The sequence below is a fragment of the Sciurus vulgaris genome (assembly GCF_902686455.1).
Source record: "Sciurus vulgaris genome assembly, chromosome: 2".
NCBI lineage: Eukaryota > Metazoa > Chordata > Mammalia > Rodentia > Sciuridae > Sciurus > Sciurus vulgaris.
In genome coordinates, this window is record NC_136462.1 from 81,624,365 (window position 1) to 81,648,096 (window position 23,732).

The window sequence follows — 23,732 nt, forward strand, 5'->3', positions numbered from 1 at the left end:
TATGAAGAAAAATGACAGATTTTTGTCTTCATAGATCAAAGGTTGGGATTCTGTGATGGCAAACAACCTTTCAGATATCATTTTCATTTGTCAATTCACTGATTTAACTACTTCAATTCTTGTGATTAAATTAATCAATTGGTTGGAGTTCTAAATGCCTGACGACCATTCTCCTTTTCTAGAAGAGTTTTAGATTGTTACTTTACTCTATCTCTATTCATTTTATTTTGATTGCTGTAGTGCCATTTGCTGTGAGCATCCTACAAACACAACATATACAATTGAATAAAAATTTAGAATTCTTGAAGACTGAGACAAAATTAAGATGTTGAATCTATGTTCATTTCACTGGTCCATCTTTATTTCTTTCCTATTCAGGTAAGTGGATGTAAGCTGTTCCAATAATAATGAATCATTCTCGGGTGACTGAATTTGTGTTGCTGGGACTCTCCAGTTCCAAGGAGCTCCAGCCACTCTTGTTTCTCGTCTTCTCACTACTCTACCTAGCAATTCTGCTGGGCAACTTTCTCATCATCCTCACTGTGACCTCGGATTCCCGCCTTCACACCCCCATGTACTTTCTGCTTGCAAACCTCTCTTTCATAGACATGTGTGTTGCCTCTTTTGCTACACCCAAAATGATTGCAGACCTTCTGGTTGAGCGCAAGACTATTTCTTTTGAAGCCTGTCTGACTCAAATTTTCTGTGTTCATCTCTTTGCTGGTGGTGAAATGGTTATCCTTGTATCCATGGCTTTTGACCGCTATGTTGCCATATGCAAGCCTCTCCATTACATGACAATCATGAGCCGCCGAGTGTGTATTATTCTTGTCCTCCTTCCATGGTCTGTGGGCTTGGTCCATACCACTAGCCAGTTGGCGTTTACTGTAAATTTGCCTTTTTGTGGGCCTAATCAGGTTGACAGTTTCTTCTGTGACCTCCCTCTAGTGACCAAGCTAGCTTGCGTAGATACTTACGTGATCAGCTTACTCATAGTTGCAGACAGTGGCTTTCTCACTCTGAGTTCCTTTCTCCTCCTGGTTGTGTCCTACACCATGATTCTTATTACAGTCAGGAGCCGCTCCTCTGCTAGCATGGCCAAGGCCCGCTCCACACTGACCGCTCACATCACTGTGGTCATACTCTTTTTTGGACCATGCATTTTCATCTATGTGTGGCCCTTCAGCGGCTACTCAGTTGACAAGGTGCTTGCTGTGTTCTACACCATATTTACTCCCATCCTAAACCCTGTTATCTATACTCTGAGGAACAAAGAAATGAAGGCAGCCATGTCCAAGCTGAAGAGTCGGTATCTGAAGCCTGGCCAGGTTTCTGCAGTGATAAGAAATGCTCTTTTCCTAGAAACAAAGTAAACTCATAGGACTGTTCACATTTTTGCTTTATCTCTGGATGTTTCTAAATTTACTGTAATATTAAAGTTGGTATGAAAAATTAACTTGAATTAAACTATGATAAAAAAAGTTATAAAATCAGCCTTAGCAATTTAATTGTTTTTTTTCCATTTTGTGTATTTTTCTCTTTTGCTATTACCTACTTTTCATTGTTTATGTAAACACTTCAAATGATTAATAAAGCCCTTCTCTTTCTCTGAAAGATGTGCCACTCAGGTGTCAACTTTGTATTAATTATTGGCATATATCTCGGGATCACAGAGATAATGTATCTATTTACATGTATGATATATAATATTTTATTTTCCTTGATAATGCCTTTCACACTGTCCTATGTAGCTGATGGCACATGAAGATAGTTCTATGTTTGGTGTTAAGATATGTTAAAATGACATGGTTAACCAGCAGAAATCATTTTATTCAACACTTTCATAAGTCTTTACACAATGTGGCTACTAAATAAATATCCTTCATGGAAAATCAGTTGCTGAACAAATTTATTGACCAGAATTTTGTATTTGGTTATGTTAATTTATATCTAATACTGACAAAATAATTATGGAAATTTCATAGATGAGTTTTAATTCTCTACCAATTCTCTTCAGAATGATAGAAGCATTTCTCTCTTCCCCTAGATTTTCATGATGCATCATTTCAGTTAATTTTTTTTCATATTGACATGTGGAAATATGTTTCATTTCTTATGTGTGTTTTTAATCCAGGTATCATTTTGACTTTTCATTTTCTCATGCAGGCCCAAGATTTGACAATGTCCTATATGGATCTTACAAGGCTAATAGTTCGTAGGATTCCTTACTAGTTTATTTTAGGCTTTCCTTCTTTTATCATATCCAAAGTTTTTCTTTATTTTTTCTATTGCATTCTAGTTTCACAATCTGGTCTGATATTGACTATTTTCTAGATTCCACTCTTTAGGGACTCCTAAAGAGATCCGGTAAATCCTGTTGTATTGTTGGAAGAAGAAAAGGTTGTTTCTGAGTCACAAGTTCCAGACATAAATAAAAATAAAAGCAAATATTCATGAGAATGTAGGCATATTTAGAGGTTTAAAATATTTTTTTCCATAGTATGCAACTCCAAATTATATTTGCATACAGTTCTAATTTTAGTATAAAATAAATGACATATCCTTGTGGTACTGGTACTAATAAGTCAACACTATACAATAAGAAATACAGTAAGAATTTTACATTTCTTTTAATCTTTAAAATATCTTGAGGCATTTATACTGCTTCTTTTCAACAAGTTGAAAATAAGGTTTGAGAAAGGTTGAGGATATTATGTGGGGTTATACAGCTAGAAGTGGCAGAATGTTTTACCAACCCAGGAATTGGTTTAATTGTACTTTTTTATTTTTTGTTGGCCCATATGTATACTTGTTAAATGTCCTAGAGTCTAGTAAGGAATAAACTTTGGCCAGTTCAGAAAGCACAATTCTCTGCTAGTCTTCTCATACATTCTTTCCTACTTTTAACATGGAAATACCTGAGAATATTGTAATTTAGACTTAAGAGGATACTCAAATTACTTGCAAAGTTATTCATAGCAAGAGCATTGGTCGACTGGAACAAAGATTCTATATCAAATGATACAGAAATTAAGAAGAAACAGAAACAAACCCTCAGCAATGTGCATAGATATCAGATAAGTCAAAATATTAAGAACACAGAAAACAAAAGAGAAAAAAATTTAGTGGTCGTTATTAACATTATAAACATCACCGAGTTCAGGAAGTTTTATTTTGTAGCTCTTTTCTTACTTCATTGCTCATACTTGTACCCAACATGTGTCAGACACTGCTATTAGCCCTGTTCTAAATATTTTATGTATATTAATTTATTTAATCTGTCAACACGAGATTTGTATGGTTTTTATTTTAGAAAAGACTGAACCAGAGAAAGATGAAACACCTTGTCAAAAGAGTTGCCGCTCTTGTTGGCAAAGCCCAGCTGCGCGCTCAGACGGCCCAGGGGTCGAGGGGTCGAGGGATTCTCTTTACCACCACCCTGTTCTGCTTCCGTATTTTCAGTTTGAGTAAGAATGGAGGAACAATTTCAGTGCAGTCCCAGTGTTCTTCTCTAGAGAGAAAGCTTTCATCCGGAGAAGAACATTGGGAACATAAAAACTAGTTTGTTTTTCCCATCATAATTTATTTTTCTTGTTTAATAGAAAGGGACAAAAGAGCCCCTGAACTGGTGTGTCAGTCAGCATTTATCTTTGGTGTTTTTCTGTTCCTGCTGTAGGTCATTACACACACACTGACACACAACAACCCGTTTGGTCCCACTATCCCAGTTGTGGAATACTTCTATGAAGCTAAAGTGAGCAACAAATATACTACCACACCACTCATGGCAACCTTGAAACAATATTTGAATATTTATTATTTTCACAGAATTGAAAAATTGGGATTTAATGGGTTAAAATTTCAGGGAGCACTTTTTACATGTCAAATATTTTTTTCTTGGGTTTACCATACTAAACCAAATACCTGACCAAATAGGATAGGGACTGGAAAACTTTCTGTAGCAGGCTAGATAATAAATATTAGACTTTTCCAGGACCATATACTTTCTGTTATATATCCTTCTGTTTTGTTTTACATCTCCTTATAAATATAAAAATCCTTCTTAGCTTGTGGACCATAAATAAACAGACTAACAGCCAGATTTTTCGCTTGGGAGCCATAATTTGACAAACTTGGCCACAGACCATGAATTTTGGTGAGGGACACAGAAAGCAAGCAGAGAGTAAACAATGATACATAAATGTATCAAAAACATCCCCACACATATAAATCACTACAAGAGATTCCTTGTAATGCTAAAGTATCCCTCCTTTCTACCCCCTTTTCAAGTGATCAATGATCTATGCTTCTGTCAATTTAGTTTGAATTTTGTAGAATTTTTTATAGATGGAATCATGTCTGCCTTTTCAATCTGCAAAATCATTTTGGGATTCACATATGTTTCTACATATAGCAATAGTTTATTCTTTTTATTGATCAGTGGAATTCAATTGTTTTATTTTGATGCCATCATTGATTACTAAAAACTTAGCATCTTAAACAATATAAATTTATTATCTTTCAATTCTGAGGTAAGAAGTCCAGTATATGTTTTACTGGCAAAAACCAGGGTATGCATAGGACTGTGTTCTTTCTGGAGTCTCTAGGGGAAAGTCTGTTTCCTTACTTTTTACAGATTCTACAGACCTCCTGAATTCCTTTTCTTGATGACCCACTTCCTTCAATCTTCCAAGACAGCAATATATGTCTATGACCTTTCTTCAGTTACCACATATTTCTTTTTACTGCATCTAGGAAATGTCCTTCATATGTAAGGATACGTAATATTAGATTGATTCCCATATCAAGGTCTATACCCCTAATTACAATGGCAACATTTCTTTTACATTTCAATAAGCATACTCACAGGTTCCAGGGATTAAACTCTGAGGGAGGCATTAATCTGCCTAGCCTGTGTTGTATGTATATATCACACTTTGCGTATCCATTCACCCATTGGTAGGCATTTTGCTTTCATTTTTTAAATTTTAAATACAGTTGTTATCAACATTTGTTTACAAGTTTGTACAAATATATGATTTCCTATTTTTTTCGAAAAATGCCTTTAAGTAGAATGTGTATGTGTTTGAATGTACAGGTGTGAATTATTTTCAACTTTTAGAGAAAAGCATATTGGATTTCTATAAGTATTCCCCTAACAGTGCATGAGAGTTTCTGTTCCTCCATTAGCTTCTCAACACTGTGTGGGGTCAATCCTTTGCATTTGAATCATTCTGGAGGTGTATAGTAACAACTTCACACAGTTATAATTTTAATTTCCCCAATGATGTTGGGATTCTTCTGTGCTTATTTAAATATTTACATATCTTATTTGATGAAGTGAATGTTCAAGTATTTTGACCATTTTTAAGTGGTCATTTGCTTTCTAATTTTTAAGGTCTGTGAATTCTTTATTTTGATTAAAGTTCTTTATCAGATATATTTTTCAATTATTTTCTCCCAGGTTTTGTCTTGTTCTTCTCTCTTTGTAATGTTATTTTAAAGGTAGCTTTTAAATTAATTTTTAGCCTAATTTATTAATTTGCTTTTTAAGGTACACTCTTTTTGTATCAGAAGTAAGAAATTTTTCACCCAATCCAAGGAAACAAATATCCTCCCCTTCATTTTCTTTAAAAAGCGTTAGAGTTTTTCATTTTACAATTTGGTCTGATGTCCATTTTGAGTTAAATTTTTTACTTTGTGAGATATGAATCAGAGTTTTGAATTTCTTTGCTTGTTTTCTCTTTGTCATTGTTTCCTGCTTAATTATTTTAACTTCATTTATTTGAAAGGCTATTTTTACCTTCCCACACTGGCGGGCATTCAATTGGTCATTTTTGGATTCTGTGACTTCACTGATCTCACATTTTGATTACTGAATATTTACAGTAAGTTTTGAAATCAGATAGGTTTATTTCTCCAATTTTGTACTTTTACAAAGGTCTTCTTTTTGTGATGGTGGTGGTTATTCTAGGTCCTTCACATTTACAAATAATATTAGAATCAGTTTTCCAATTTCTGATGAGATTTTATTTGGGATTATATTTAATATATGGATTCATTTGGGGAGGATCTTAAAAAATATTTAATATTTAAATACCAGAACAGAAATTCCATTTCTTTGTAATTTCTTTCATTTCTATCAGTAATGTTTTCTGACTTTTTTGTGTATAAGTTTTTCATTCCTTTGTCAGATAATCTTTAAGTATTTCATGTAAATAAATGCTATTGTAGATGATGTTGCTAAAATAAATTTTAAATTTATATTGCTATTGTATTGTTATATGGTATGCAGACATTTTTGCTGCTAGTATTCAGTATATATAATTGATATTTTGGCATATGAATCCAAATAGCTTGAAAACTTGCTAAACTCAGTTAATATTTTGAGAGATTCTTTTGTAGGTTCCTTCAGATCTTTTATATAGATAAACATGCTAACTAAAATAGTTTTACTATTTAATTTATATAAATAGTTTTACTGTTTGTTTTTCCCATCTGGATGTCTTTTATTTACAAGTACTGTGCGCTTACTGATTGTGCCACTGGAGCTAGATGTCTTTTATTTCTTTTTCTTGTCTGATTGTAATGGCTAGCACTTCCAGTACTATATTGAATAAAAGTGTAAAAAGAGATATCCTTTTCAGATTTCTGATCTCTGGGACTAAGTATTCAGTCTTCTATCACTAAGTATAAAGTTATAGATGTTTTTGTGGTTTCCTTTTATTCTAAGGTAGTTCCTTTCAATTCTCAGGTAGTTGAGTTTTTATCAAAAATGGAAGGGGGATATTTATAGGATGCCTTTTCTGTGCCTATTTTATATACCTTTTTGTTGCCAAATATATTCTCTGCTTGTAATTGCAAGTTGGCCTACTTTTCTTTGAAGTTCTATAAATTCTTACATTATATAATAATTTTGAGGCTTTGATTTTAGGTACATGACTATTTAGGAATATTATGTCCTCTTAATGTACTCAATTTTTTCTTTAAATCTTTTTATTAGTAATTTTTTTTTTAAGATCATGCCTTCTAATTTCAAAATCTCTAACTTCTCTATTTTATTGACTTATTTTTCTTCCTGTTTATGAGTCTGATTTTTCTGCTTGTTTGTATGTCTAGTAACTTTCTATTATATGCTACACATTGTGAGCTACATGTGGAATAGCTATAGTTTATTTTACTATGAACAGTGTTTACATTTTTATTTTCATATACTTTTAAGATATTGGTAATTTTCTCATTCAAATAACTAAGATGCATGCAGTGCAATATTTTCTAATTTTTGTATTCTTCATGCCAATTATTGTTTGTCTTTTAGTCAATTAACATAAGATTGAATTATCAAATCTTGCATAAATTCATGATTTGGTGTTATAAATTTTAATAATAATACATAGTCTATAGGTAATGAACACGTTCAGAAAAGAAATTTCTGAAGCAGTAAGGCCTATTTCCTAGGTACTTCCTTTATGTCAAACAATCTACTCTTTCTCAAATTCGAAAAACCTCTTCTGACCCAGAATAAATTATGGTTTCTAATTGAATTTCACAGGGTTGCTCACATAACTAGAATGATTTAATTTGGTGAACTATTTCCATTTTATATTCCCAAGAGTTTATAACTTACATGAAATTGACCAGGGAGTCATGCCTTATAGATCCTGATTGTATTCTATTATTAGCCTTCACTTTCTGCTAAAGGGATTTAAGAGATAAGGCCTATTTCTTTCAGAAAATGTCTTTAGATGATTTACCTGGAATCCAGTGGTGATTTTAACATAGTTCCCCTGCATTATTTTATTCATTTCAAGGACTACCCTTCCTGGTAAAGGGAGTGAATGAGAAGCAGATTAGTTGCTTTAATATCTTGCTCTCTCACACCAAGACATATGCTATCTTCTGCAACTTTGGCACGGGTTAACGGTACTGGGAACTGAATGGAGCAAATTATATTCTACACATGTACAATTATGTCAAAAGCACTCCCAATATTATGTATAACTATGTGAACTAAAAAAATTAAAAAGTACCCACAATATAACATTTAACTATAGGAATGTATCACAAATTAAAAAAAAAAATCTAACTAGTAGTAATGAGTAAAAATAAATAAAGGATGGCTAATTTATTTAATCAATTTATCAAAATGTGATTTCTACATAGTTACACTGGATGATGTGAAAATTACCCATCTTAAAGATACAGAAGCAAAGAAAAAATTGTGAACAAAAACTTTGACAACACTTACTAATAGTTTAGATGCAGTAGTTTTTTGCTACATACCTGTTGTTTTGTTCATAATGCACTAAAAGAAAATTATTTTATAAGGCTGTTTTAATAATTTTTATAATGATTCCATTAACTCTATTCTTTTGTACTCCACATTTCTCAATTTTCCTATTTTAGTTTTTTTAACAATTTATTTATTCTGTACTTCTATCCTGAATTAGTGCTTTAAATGTCTCTGCAAGGTGTCATTTGGTTATAAATTATCTTAATAAAATGTAAAGATTATATCAAGCTTTAATAGTCTTAAAGAAATAATCAGTTTCTTCTTGATGACGTTTGATATGAGACAATGTCTTCTGTAATTCAGATTCAAAATAAGAAAATAAATGATTATATAGTGATTCATAAGTCTGACACACTTTGGAACTGTTGAATATTCCATAAAGTTACTGGGGAGATAACTTTACTTCAAATAATGGTTTATAATTTGCATTTGATTCCTTGCCTAACAAATACCTGTCAAAAATTCAAATAAAAACACAAGTTTGAGATTATCTATGTTAAAAATAATGATATAAGGAGACATAAGAGCAATTTTTATGTTCTGAATTAGGTAATATTTTTAATGTAACAACAAGAAACAAAGGACAAAAATAAGATAAATTGGATTTTATCACAAATCAAAACTTAGATATAAACAAGAAAGTAGCAGGATAACCACGATTTTTGAAAAAAAATTTGAGAATTATATACCTGATGAAGGACTTATATCAAGATACAGAAAAACTTTCATTAACAATAATAAAAAGACAAATAACCCAATTAATATGGTCAAAGGATTTACAAGTATATTTCTCCCACTCCAAGGAAAACATACCAGAGGCTAAGAAGCATATGAATAGATGATCAACGTAATTTAATCATTAGAAATATGTAAATGAAAATCATAATACAATACCTCTTACCCTGCAGAATGGCTAAAATAAGATAATATAATAAAGCATTGGGATCCAAGATGGCAGACTAGAGGGTAACTGCATCTCCAGTCGCTCCAGAACCCAAGATTCAAGAAGGGGAGGCATTGAGAGACTCGGACTAAAATAGAGCCACGGGGTGAGTATTCCCCACCTGGTGAAGTGCTGCCCGGGTGGCAGGCCCAGATTCGGGTGGCTTATTAGAGTAGGGCAGAGCAGCTAGAGTTTTCCCCAGGCAGCTGTGTGCACTCTGGCGGTGGGCTCCTCCCACAGGGCCAGATTCTCCACCATCTCGGAGCAGGCCCCCCAGTGAGATCCTTTCTACACAGAGCCAGCCACAAGTACCCAAGCCAGGGGTGACCTCTGGCCTGCAAGCAGCCTCTGGGACCAGGGCAAGGCAGCCAGAGACCTCTCCAGGAGGACCTGCTCCCCGGCCCCCCGGCCACAGGCTTTTTCCACGGGGCGATCCAAGATGGCAGACCAGAGGGTGACTGCATCTCCAGTTGCTCCAGAACCCAGGATCCAAGAAGGGGAGGCATTGAGAGACTCGGACTAAAATAGAGCCACGGGGTGAGTCTCCCCCACCCGGTGAAGCGCTGCCAGGGTGGCAGGCCCAGATTCGAGTGGATTATTAGAGTAGGGCAGGGCAGCTAGAGTCTTCCCCAGGCAGCTCTGCGCACTCTGGTGGTGGGCTCTTCCCACAGGGCCAGATTCTCCAGCATCTCGGAGCAGGACCCCAGTGAGAGCCTTTCTGCACAGAACCAAGCTTCAAGTCCCTGAACCAGTGCGGTGAGTTCATGCCCGCAGGTTGCTTAGGGACCAGGACAGGGTAGCCAGGGACTTCCCCAAGCAGCCCGCAGCCTGGCCCCCTTCAGGGGGAAGCACCTTTCCAGGCTAGCTTCTCGGAGCAGGCCCCCCAGTGAGAGCCTTTCCACACACAGACAGCTCCAAGCCCTGGAACCAGTAGAGGGCTAGGGGCAGCTTTCCTTGGAAGCACTGCATATCAAGTTACTCCAAGACTTCAGGCTACTGAAGGCAGGAAGGTGATGCACTGGAAATCTACAGGGACACTATAAGCCAATAGAAGAATTCTGAAATATCACAAAGTCCCACTGACATCTGACCAACATGAGAAAACAAGGGAAAAAAATGTCGCAAACAAACCCAGATACTATATTAATAAAACCCAATGACAGCACAGCAGAAGAAATGTCAGAACGGGAGTTCAGAATGTACATAATTAAAACAATCAGGGAAGCAAACGAGGAGATGAAAGAGCAAATGGAGGCATTGAAGGAGGAGATGAAAGAGCAAAGGCAGGCATTAAATGATCGCACCAATCAACAGCTACAGGAGCAAATATGGGAAGCAAGAGATCATTTCAATAAAGAGTTAGAGATATTGAAAAAAAAACCAAATAGAAATCCTTGAAATGAAGGAAACAATAAACCAAGTTAAAAACTCTATAGAAAGCATAACCAATAGGATAGGACACCTGGAATACAGAACCTCAGATACTGAAGACAAAATATTTAATCTTGAAAACAAAGTTGACCTAACAGAAAGAATGGTAAGAAATCATGAACAGAATCTACAAGAATTATGGGATATCATGAAAAGGCCAAATTTAAGAATTATTGGGATTGAGGAAGGCTTAGAGAAACAAACCAAAGGAATGAACAATTTATTCAATGAAATAATATCAGAAAACTTCCCAAATCTGAAGAATGAAATGGAAAACCAGGTACAAGAGGCTTATAGGACTCCAAATATACAAAATTACAACAGACCCACACCAAGGCACATTATAATGAAAATACCTAACATACAAAATAAAGACAGAATTTTAAAGGCCGCAGAGAAAAGAATCAAATTACATTCAGGGGGAAACCAATAAGAAAATCAGCAGATTTTTCAATCCAGACCCTAAAAACTAGAAGGGCCTGGAACAACATTTACCAAGCCTGGAAAGAAAATGGATGCCAACCAAGAATCTTATACCCAGCAAAACTTACTTTCAGATTTGACGATGAAATAAGATCCTTCCATGATAAACAAAAGCTAAAGAAATTTACAAAAAGAATGCCGGCATTGCAGAACATTCTCAGCAAAATATTCCATGAGGAAGAGATGAAAAACAATGGTGCAAATCAACAACGGGAGGAACTAGCCTAAAGGAATAGCCAAATAAAGAAGAAACCAAATCATATCAAAAAACAAAAATGAGTCAAATGACTGGGAATACAAATCATATCACAATAATAACTGTGAATGTTAATGGCCTGAACTCATCAATCAAAAGACATAGACTGCAGAATGGATTAAAAAGAAAAATCCAACAATTTGGTGTCTGCAAGAGACTCATCTCATAGAAACAGATACCCATAGACTAAAGGTGGAAGGATGGGAAAAAACATACCATGCACAAGGACACAGCAAAAAAACTGGAGTATCCATCCTCATTTCAGATAATGTGGACTTGAAGCCAAAACTAGTCAGAAGGACATTACATACTGCTTAAGGGAAGCATAAATCAGCAAGACATAACAATCATAAATATCTATGCCCCGAACATTGGCTCATACATGTACATCAAACAAATCCTTCTCAATTCCAGGAATCAAATAGACCACAGCACAATAATACTAGGCGATTTTAACACACCTCTCTCATGCTGGATAGATCTTCCAAACAAAAATTGAATAAAGAAACCATAGATCTCAATAACACAATTAACAATTTAGACTTAACCGACTTATATAGAATATTCCATCCAACAAAGAACAAATACACTTTCTTCTCAGCAGCACATGGATCCTTCTCTAAAATAGATCATGTCTTATGCCACAAAGCTACTGTTAGCAAATACAAGATGATAGAGATACTACCTTGTACTCTATCAGATCATAATGGATTGAAATTAGAAATAAATGACAGAATAAAAAACAGAAACTTCTCCAATACTTGGAGATTAAATAATAGGCTATTATATGATGAATGGATAACAGAAGACATCAGAAGAGAAATAAAAAAAATTTTTTAGAAGTAAACGAGAACAAAGACACATCATATCAAAATCTCTGGGACACTATGAAAGCAGTACTTAGAGGAAGATTTATTTCATGGGGCACATTCAACAAATAAACAACTTAACACTACAGCTCAAAGCCCTGGAAAAAGAAGAGCAGACAACACCAAAAGTAGTAGAAGACAGGAAATAGTTAAACTCAGAGCCGAAATCAACGAAATTGAAACAAAAGAAACAATCGGAAAAATTAACAAAATAAATAGTTGGCTCTTTGAGAAAATAAACAAAATTGATAAACCCTTAGCCAAACTAACAAAGAGGGAGAAAACTCAAATTACTAAAATTCGGAATGAACAAGGAAATATCACAACAGACACGAGTAAAATACAAAACGTAATTAGAAGCTATTTTAAAAATCTATACTCCAACAAAACAGAAAACCTCGAAGACATCAACAAGTTTCTAGAGACATATGAATTGCCTAAACTGAACAAGGAGGACATACACAATTTAAATAGACCAATTTCAAGTAATGAAATAGAAGAGGTCATCAAAAGCCTACCAACAAATAAAAGTCCGGGACCAGATGGGTTCTCAGCCAAGTTCTACAAAACCTTTAAAGAAGAGCTCATTCCAATACTTCTCAAAGTATTCCATAAAATAGAAGAGGAGGGAACCCTCCCAAACTCATTCTATGAAGCCAATATTACCCTGATACCTAAACCAGACAGAGACACATCGAGGAAAGAAAATTTCAGACCAATATCCTTAATGAACATCGATGCAAAATTTCTCAACAAAATTTTAGCAAATCGCATATAAAACTATATTACAAAGATAGTGTACCACGATCAAGTGGGTTTTATCCCAGGGATGCAAGGTTGGTTCAACATCAGGAAATCAATAAATGTCGTTCACCATATCAACAGACTAAAAGTTAAGAATCACATGATTATTTCAATAGATGCAGAAAAAGCATTTGATAAAATACAGCATCCCATCATGCTCCAAACACTAGAGAAAATTGGGGTAGTGGGAATATTTCTTAACATTGTAAAGGCCATCTACGCTAAGCCCATGGCCAATATCATTCTAAATGGTGAAAAACTGAAAACATTCCTCCTAAAAACTGGAACAAGGCAGGGATGCCCTCTTTTACCACTTCTATTCAACATCGTTCTTGAGACTCTAGCCAGAGCAATCAGACAAACCAAAGAAATTAAAGGGATACGAATTGGAAAAGAGGAACTCAAACTATCCCTGTTTGCTGCTGACATGATTATATATTTAGAGGAACCTGGAAATTCCACCAGAAAACTTTTAGAACTCATAAGTGAATTCAGTAAAGTAGCAGGTTACAAGATCAATGCTCATAAAACCATGCATTTTTATACATAAGTGATGAATCTTCAGAAAGAGAAATTAGCAAAGCTACCTCATTCTCAATAGCATCAAAAAAAAAATAAAATAGTTGGGAATCAATCTCACAAAAGAGGTGAAAGACCTCTACAATGAGAACTACAGAACACTAAAGAAAGAAATTAAAGAACACCTTAGAAGATGGAAAGATCTCCCATGTTCTTGGATAGGTAGAATTCATATTGTCAAAATGGCCATACTACCAAAAGTGCTGTACAAATTCAATGCAATTTCAATTAAAATCCCAATGATGTACCTTACAGAAATAGAGCAAGCAATTATGAAATTCATCTGGAAGAATAAGAAACCCAGAATTGGTAAAGCAATCCTCAGTAGAAAGAGTGAAGCAGGGGGTTCGCAATACCAGATCTTTAACTCTACTACAAAGCAATAGTAACAAAAACGGCATGGTATTGGTACCAAAATAGATAGGTCGATCAATGGTCCTGAATAGAGGACATGGACACAAACCCAAATAAATACAATTTTCTCATACTAGACAAAGGTGCCAAAAATATGCAATGGAGAAAAGATAGCCTCTTCAACAAATGGTGCTGTGAAAACTGGAAATCCATATGCAACAGAATGAAACTAAATCCGTATCTCTCACCCTGCACAAAACTCAACTCAAAATGGATGAAGGACCTCAGAATCAGACCAGAGACCCTGCATCTTATAGAAGAAAAAGTAGGTCCAAACCTTCACCTTGTTGGCTTAGGATCAGACTTCCTTAACAGGACTCCCATAGCACAAGAAATAAAAGCTAGAATCAACCACTGGGATAGATTCAAACTAAAAAGCTTCTCTCAGCAAAGGAAACTATCAATAATGTGAAGAGAGAGCCTACAGAGTGGGAGAATATCTTTGCCACTCATACTTCAGATAGAGCGCTAATTTCCAGAATCTATAAAGAACTCAAAAAAACTCTACACCAAGAATACAAATAATCCAATCGACAAATGGGCTAAGGAAATGAACAGACACTTCACAGAAGAAGATGTACAAGCAATCAACAGATATATGAAAAAATGTTCAACATCTCTAGTAATAAGAGAAATGCAAATCAAAACTACCCTAAGATTTCATCTCACCCCAATTAGAATGGCGAATATCAAGAACACAAGGAACAATAGGTGTTGGTGAGGATGTGGGGAAAAAGGTACACTCATACGTTCCTGGTGTGGTTGCAAATTAGCGCAGCCACTCTGGAAAGCAGTATGGAGATTCCTCAGAAAGCTTGGAATGGAACCACCATTTGACCCAGCTATCCCACTCCTTGGCCTATACCCAAAGGACTTAAAATCAGCATACTACAGAGTTACAGCCACATCAATGTTCATAGCTGCTCAGTTCAGTATAGCCAGATTGTGGAACCAACCTAGATGCCCTTCAGTTGATGAATGGATAAAGAAACTGTGGCATATATATACAATGGAATATTACTCTGCCATGAAGAATGATAAAATTATGGCATTTGCAGGCAAATGGATGAAATTGGAGGAAATCATGCTAAGTGAGATAAGCCAATCTCAAAAAACTAAAGGACAAATGATCTCGCTGATAAGCAGATGAGGACATATAAGGCGGGGGTATGAGGGGTTAGCATTAGGGTTAGGGTTAGGTTTAGGGTTAAGGATAAGGAGGGTGGTAAGAATGGAGGAAGGAAGGACTGTATAGAGGGAAAAGAAGGGTGGGGGGGGAAGGGAAAAAATAACAGAATGAATCAAACAATATTGCCCTATGTAAATTTATGGTTTTTAATTAAAATAAATAAATAATTTAAAAAAATAAAGCCTTGGGACGATATAGGGAAATTGAAATTTGCATACATTGCATACAATGCTGATGTAATTAAAAAATAATGTAGCAGCCCCTTTGGAAAACAGTCTGATTGCTCATCAAAGAGTTAGCAATATCACTCCTAGGTATATACCATGGGAAAGTGAAAATATATCTTTATGTAAATAGTTGTCCATGGTTGCTGATAGCAACATTATTTATATTTAAAATTAAATTAGCCAGAACTATAATAGGGATTTAACCAATCAAGTGGCTGGTATATGATATATGAACTTATTTAATTTTTAAAATTTCATATTCTAACAAAGCTTTTTCAATTCAAACAAAAAGAACAAAGTCATATCCAAAAATGTTTAAAAATTATGATTTCATCTTAGTCTATGTAAATGTAACCCAGATTATTTAATAAAATTAACTTAAAAAGATACTAAAATTGAAAATGCACAAAACCACTTCATAATTTTGGTCTAAGAAAAATTTTTAGAGATTTAAAACCCAAAACTTAACAATAGATTCACATTTATTGACTTTATAAAAAGTTAAAACTTTAATAATATAAGTGCTGGTAAGAGTGCTGAATTACTGAGATAAGTCTCTTTAGGAAGCTCACCAGGAGAGCACAGCCATTATCAGGCTTACATTGTTGGCATAAATTACTACGAATTTTTATACAGAGTATATACAAAATTTCAAACCTAGTCACCGAGGTAGGGCTATGATTCTTGACAAATGAGTCTATGATGTGAATTCCACATCAACTCTGGCTTCTTCTTCAGGGTATTTTCTAAAGAGAATCATAGGAAAAACATCAAGGAGGAAGTGAAAATCTCTGAAAGGAGTCACTTAAGATTTTGAAGCTGTTAAAACGGCAGATATTTGGAGAGAAGGGTTCTGAAGGGGAGAGAAAGGAATAAAAGGAGAAAAGAAAAACTATGTAAAATTTATCTTAGGTTCTCGATTGACTTCTAAACTATGAATGCACAAGACGAGACCCTAAAATGCCTAGTAAAACACAACTGCTAACAAACTAAAGTAATAGGCAAACATTTCAGAAGGAACATCATAAGTCCTGCCCTGATTGAGAGGCCTTGACTTTCAGTTCATTCCCAGAAAGGCCATGAAGGTCAGCCTTAATGACAGCATTAAACTCAGGAATCAAGGGATAATCACCAGAAATAAAGGGCAAAAGTGAAATAGATGAATCCCAACCAAGCTGAAAACCATGTTTATAGGATCTATGCTATTTTTTTGGAATCTATACTTCCAAAGTGTAATAGAAATATGAGAACTCGCCCATGTCCTGGAACAGCAAGTGAGCAGTTAATTGCAGGCAGGTTGTCAGGGGACTGAGAATATAAAAGTCAGAAAGAATAATAAAGAATAAAGACAAAAGACACAAAAATAGTTTAAAAACCGGGGCCCAGTGGGTTGATCCGCCGGATGGTTCTGACTTCTAACAAAGAGTGAGACTCAAGGTGCTTTATTTTATAGGCCAAAAAACATCAAAAGGATTAATTGTGAGAAAAACTTCTTCAGGATAAACATAAAGCAAAGTCAAGCAGGAACAAGCTAAACTGGAGTTTATCTACATGGCTGAAGTTGCAGTCTCTAGCTCCAGAAGGCTGGCATCTCAAGGCTTTTGAGTGGGGGCATATTTCTTCCACCCCAGGGTAGCAGGCATCTGAATTCAAAGCTAAGGAACCCATAGATTCCACACCGGGTTTGGAATTTGCCCCATTAACAGCGGCCACCTGCAAATGGGTGTGTCTTTCAGCACCCTGACTGAAAGATTCAGAAGGGGCAGGCTGGCTGTCCAAGGCTAGAGAGTTCAAAGCAATGATTTATTTGTTGCTCCCAACAATGAAACTTGAGCAAAGGTCTAAGATATGTGTAATTGGAATCCCAAATATAAATTGTAAGAGACATCAAATAGAAACAATATCTGAAGGACTTTTGCTTGAGATGTTTCCACAAATGATAAAATACCTCAACTTGCACATTCAAGAACTCTGGGAAGCCTAAGTGGAATAGATCCAAGTTAAACTATACTTGGGATATTTCTGAAAATCAAATACAAAGAAAATGATTATAAAGCAACCAAGGAGGAAGGGAGTCATATTATTTCCAAGGGATAAACAGTAAGACTATTGAAAACTTTTTAGTAGAAGTAATTTAAAACAGCAGTAAATAGAATGATACCTATAAAGCAAGAAAAGGAAGGGGGAAAGTATCAATCTAGAATTCTACATACAACAAAATTTGCTTCTAAGGTAAAGAAAAAGTACTAATATTCTTGGGGAAAAAAATTTAAGAAAATTTGTTATGGAAGACTTTTCATTGTTACACTACATGTAACAATAAAAGAAGTTCTATAGGTTGAAGAAAAAAAAGTCCCAGATGGAAACACAAAGTTTCAGGAATAATTAAAGAGAACTAGAAAGTATAAATACAGTGTGAAAATTAACTACCCAAAATCATGATAAAATAATCACAATATTTATGATGTAAAAGTGAATTATTTGACAATAAAAAGAAGTGCGATTACACAAATGAAATAAAATGTTTGTTTTCACCATTGTTTTGGAAGTTCTAAATAATAATGTTAAGTAAACAATAATAAATTTATCATGTGTAATGCATGAATAATAAGATAATTAAGATAACCCAAAGCTGCACATTTTTCTCTAATCTATCCTCCTCAGCCTCTCCTGCCTGACCCCTGTTATGAAACTTTGAAGGCCTCTTCTACTGAGGTCAACAGTGGGGTCAGGTGTCTGCCTCCATCTTCTTCTAAATACCTGGAGCAGTTTATGTCATGAAAAGCATGGACAGTAAGTCCCCTCCTTCCAAGGATTCTGAATCCATCAGTGTTAGTGGCCTCTGATAAGCAGTTTAAGAACAATACAGATTTCTCATCCTCCTGTGTCAGCTCCTTGACGCTGTAGTAATTGACAGGCTTAAGCTATGCATCTCTTCATTCCCTCTGAGATGCAAGTGATGAGATGCTCTCCCCTAGGTCAATGAATAGGGCCCTCAGAGCTCTATTAGGGTCTGTACAGGGACCACATCGTCTGTGAGCCAAAGACATCATGGCCAAGGTATTGGCTGTTGGACCATCAGCAACCTTAGCAATGTTTTCAAGTACGTGCTTCCTCTCAACAGCCTGCAATGGTGAGTCAATACTACAACCACATCCTTCCAGTCAGGATAAGCATTTAATTCAGTTTAAGAAACTCATCCCTGAATCCACCAGGCTTTTCTGAAAATTACCAAAGTTTTGCTTACACTGAGCTTGTCACTGAAAAGAGAACATGTACCCTGATGATTGCCATATCTGTGTTAGATATGAGCAAAAATATTCCCTTGAGTAAGTTAGGCTGCCACTTTGTTTCCTGACCTCAAATCCCATTGGAGATGAGATTAGTGGGATAGGCAGGGAGGGAAAATAGAGAGGAAGAGGCATCTGCTTTGGATGAGAAGGAGAAAGAGGAGGAGGCAGGAAGCTATTAGCTGACTCAGGGCACAGAGGATGGGACCCCATGTTAGTGCTATAGTCCCCGTAGGGAAGAAAAAGCACCAGAGGAAAGAAAAAAATCATTTATTCTACTACATAGAAATTCTATTTCTGAGAGCTGGAGATATAGCTCAGCTGGTAGAATGCTTGCCTTACAAGCACAAGGCCCTGGGTTCAATCCCCAGCATCACACACAAAAAAAAGATATCCTGAAATTTGGAAGTATCATTTAAGAATTTAATATGTAGGAGTGACTTACATTAAAATGCTTCAGGTAAATAATTTGATTTAATTTTTTTTAATATTCATGTTGAAGAAAAACATTGATATGTCACAGAGAATTGGAAGACGAATTAGTCAAACTTTCAATGATTGCAGTTAAAGACAAGAAGGGATATTTCAGATTCCCTTATCTTCTCAGAGATTTCTCATTGACCAGGTCCACTAGCCATAAGCAGTAATGTATTTTTTTTTGGTAACGACTTTTTTAAATTATTGTATCCCAGTTAATACAACCTGGTCCCTTTACAGAGTCTTCTCCCATAAGAAAATCCTTCCAAACAATCCTTTGTAGTAGTTACTGCTGCAAATGTTTGAGATCAGCAATTATCCAACAGTTTGTAATTCTGGTGGTAAATAAGGAGTCACTTGAGGCAGTTTACAGTAAAAATAATAGCTTTCTTGGATTGGTTTCTACAATTTAAACTCAAATGTCAATTGCAGAGCCATATTACTTGGATTCTATTTTTGAGATGGAATCTCACTAAATTGTCCACGTTGGTCTTAAATTTGCAAGCCTCAGGCTTCCAGGTGGTTGGAATTACTGGTAGGCCACACTGAGGTTGGCTTGCTTGCATTTTAAAAAAACATCCACTGTATTATGATTCAAATTACCTCATTTAAAAGTGAGAAATGAATTTCACAAACACTTCTTCATATTGTAATTTCCTTTAATTTGCAATGTATAACTTCCTATGAACTAACAAGGACAAGTTGTATACAAGAGTTCATAATTTTCAGAAAACGAACATATGATTTCTTGCACTTGAGTTTCACTAACACATCCAACAGCTATGGGTATACAACTCATTAAACCCTAGAATGTATGCATATAGACTGACAGTGCAATGATTTATGTCCACCCTCAGGGATCTGGTCAAAGCAAGGTGGAGATTGGAGCAGAGATTAAAAATGGAGTATGAGTCACTGGATAGTTCTCCGAGGTCTGAAACACCTCATGTGATCAGATATTTAGGAACTTTCTATGTGGATGTTCTTATGCTAAACACACACACTTACGCTCTCTGTCTCTCTCTCTCTCCCTCTCGTGTGTGTGTGTGTGTGTGTGTGTGTGTGTGTGTGTGTGTATGCATGTATATAAATCAACAGGACAGAATTCTAGGAAATTTTGCAAAAATAAAGGAGTAAAGAATATTTTTTCTAACTGTAAGGCCTGGGTTAAGTTTCCCTAAGTACTCTTAGATCATATCCTATGTATTCTTATCTTAGCAAACTTTATGACTGTCTACCTTCCTTTTTTAGTCATTAAAGTGAAAGCTCTGTGAGTCCGGAATGTTATGTTCTTAAATACTCTATCTCTAATAGTAGCTCAGTACCTGAAATCCGAATTATAATAGGAACTTCAGAAATGCTTATTTATTGCATAACAAAATAGTTACATAGTATTTATTTTATTTTGATGATAAAAAATGGCACAGCTATTACAGAGAACAGTATGGAACTTCTTCAAGGAACTAAATAGAGTTATTCTATAATGTAGCTATTGTACTTCTAGATATATCATTACCCAAAGGTAATGATTTTGCCCACTTATATTGCAGAATTATTCACAATAGTTAAGTTATGCAATCTACCTAGGTGCCCAAAGTGGATAAAGAAAACGTGGCATATATGCACAGTGGAATATTATTTAGACCTCAGGAAGAATGAAATTTTGCTATTTGTAGTAAACTAGATGGAGCTGTAGGACATTACATTAAGGAAAATAAACCAGACACAGAAAGATAAGTACTACACATTCTCTCTCATATGTGGAAGTAAATAAATGTTTTTAAAAGGAGACCTGATTATAGAACATAAGATTATCAGTTTAGAATCCAGAGACATTTAAAATCAGTATAAGATGAATCTGTGTTATCCAAACACATACTTCCTATTAAATGATTCACCAAATAATAAAATCAACTCAGTAAAACATGCATTGCATATAAAGTACTACTTTGGGTGATGATGTATTAATTTAATAAATCAATGCATATTAAATATAACATAATAGCTTGTCATTATACCATAAAATAGTTTGCCATAAAATATGGATTTTCCCATGTTAAAATTAACTACTGAAATTGCATAACAGTGGCAAACATTCATTTTTTTTAAATAAAAGAATAAAGTATACTACATACAAGCAAACAAATACTTTTAAAAATAGAGTCTTGAATTGGTGGGTATTTTCATCCTCTCCAGTTTCTAAAAATCAGGCAAAAGATTCACTGGGCACTTATTATTTAATCCCAGTTTATCTAGGCCCTGTAAAATTTTTAGTGTATTGGATATCCCCCTCTATGTTGTATTGGATAATGATTATAAAATTAAAATTCATTCTATATCAACATTTTAAGCAAAATGAACTAGTAAGATAAGTCTGGTTTTAACAAAGACAATTAAACATAGAGTTCATTCCAAATGTAGATGAAGGTATGTATGCATACATATATGTACATTTTTACATACATGTACTTCTTTCTATATATATAAAATAAAGTCATAGAAGCAATTTTTGTTTAAATGAATTATCTATTACATGAAATGTTAACAATTATAAAAACATAAGATCAGAATCATTTGAGTCTTTATCCCCTGAATGAGTGGGACCTTTCGGTGCTATGGAAAGCAGGATTCAGTGAAAAGTCACTTGTTGGTTCCTCAGTTTCTTCATGGCTGCTTTCATCTCTTTATTTCTCAGTGTGTAGATAAACGGGTTCAAGAGTGGAGTGAAAACCGTGTAAAATACAGACAGGAATTTGTCCACGGCAAACTCACTGAAGGGCCAGAGGTAAATGAAAATGCAGGGCCCAAAGAAGAGAGTGACCACCATGATGTGTGCAGAGCAAGTGGACAGAGCTTTGGCTACGCCCCCTGCAGCACGCTGCCGGACACTGAGGAGGATGGCTGTGTAGGAGATCATGACCAGCAGGAAACAGCTGACGGAAATCAAGCCACTGTCTGAGATCATAAGTATACCCAAGACGTAGGTGTCCATGCAGGCAAGTTTGATCACCTGAGGAAGGTCACAGTGGAAGCTGTCCACCTCATTGGGGCCACAGTAAGGTAAATTTACAGTAAAGGCAATTTGACTGATGGAATGCAGGAATCCAATGACCCAGGAAATCAACACCAGCTTGATGCAAGTGTGCCGGCTCATCATCGTCATATAGTGCAAGGGTTTGCATATGGCTACGTATCTGTCATAGGCCATGGAAACCAGCAGCACCATCTCAGCCCCTCCGGCAAAGTGGAAGAGAAATATTTGAAACATACACCCTTCGAAGGAGATTATCTTTTTATCACTAAGGAAATCTCTAATCATCTTGGGAGTGGCAAATGAGGCCAGCCACATGTCCACAAAAGACAGGTTCCCCAGCAAGAAGTACATGGGGGAGGACTGCAAGTTGGGGGCAGAAATTACAGTAATCACAATGAGGAGGTTACCCAGAATAATGGCCACATACATTCCAGAGAAAAATATAAAGAAAAAATTTTGTAGATATCGTGAAGAGCAGAGCCCAAGCAACACAAATTCTGTCACCACAGAATAATTCTGCATGTCCATTGTCCCAGGTATCAGATTCTTCTGGATCTATATGTAAAAAAGGAAAATCATGTCATTTGTATCAAGATGGGCAGACTATATAAAGGAGAGTCAGTCAGGAATAGAAAGACAAATATTGCATGATCTTAGTAATATTCAGAATTTATAAAAGAGGAATTTATAGAAACAGAGTAAAATGGTATTTACCAGAGGTTGGGGGTGGGTGGGTGGCAAAAATTGGGGTAAAGGTGGTCAAAAGACTCAGAGTTTGAGTTAAACAGGGGGAATGAGTTAAAAAAGATGTATTATATACCATGGTAATTGTAACTAATAGAAATACTAATAGTTGATTGTATATTCCAAAGTTTCTGAGGCAGTAGATTTGAAATGTTTTACTATAAAACAGTGAGTTAATGCATGTTAGTTTATATATTCCACAGTGTTTGTATGAAAATGTCATTTTGAGTACCATAAATATGGACAACTTTTTTCAATTAAGAAAGAAGGAAGGAAAGAAGAAAGGAAGGAAAGAAGGAAGGGAAAGAGAGGGGGAGAGGGAATATGGAAGTTGAAGTGCCTGTTAGCTGACAGGCAAATGAAAATGATCAACGAGGTCTTATCGCATCATAACTGTAATATTATATATTACAGTTATCTCAACACAATTGTAATATATAACACAAAAATCTAAAAATTCAGTATTGGAAGACCATAAAAAAGAGGTTCATACCAGCATATGTATTTGCCCTTTTCAGACTTCAGAGTTTCCTTTAGGAGTAGTTGGACATTTTGGAAGGCTTCAGCATAGGTGAGAACTGTAGGGACATCTTTTTTTTTCCTTTACCCTGTTGTCCTTTTTCCATGAGAAATATGGAAGGAATGAAGTTCAAAGTTTGAACCAAAAACTGTTAGGAGGATCAAGAATATGAATATTTT

The 23,732-nt window shown here is 35.3% G+C and overlaps 2 protein-coding genes across 2 annotated transcripts; one reads left to right on the forward strand and one right to left on the reverse strand.

Moving 5' to 3' along the window:
• Positions 1-407: 407 nt before the first annotated feature.
• LOC306653370 (olfactory receptor 4K15-like) lies at positions 408-1,373 on the forward strand (the record flags this gene model as incomplete). The annotated part of the gene is made up of 1 exon (XM_079126372.1): positions 408-1,373. The coding sequence occupies one exon, from the start codon at positions 408-410 to the stop codon at positions 1,371-1,373; it is 966 nt and encodes a 321-aa protein (XP_078982498.1).
• A 20,511-nt stretch (positions 1,374-21,884) lies between these two features.
• On the reverse strand, positions 21,885-22,817 carry LOC306653404 (olfactory receptor 4K14-like; the record flags this gene model as incomplete). The annotated part of the gene is made up of 1 exon (XM_079126410.1): positions 21,885-22,817. The coding sequence occupies one exon, from the start codon at positions 22,815-22,817 to the stop codon at positions 21,885-21,887; it is 933 nt and encodes a 310-aa protein (XP_078982536.1).
• Between the last annotated feature and the right edge of the window lie 915 nt (positions 22,818-23,732).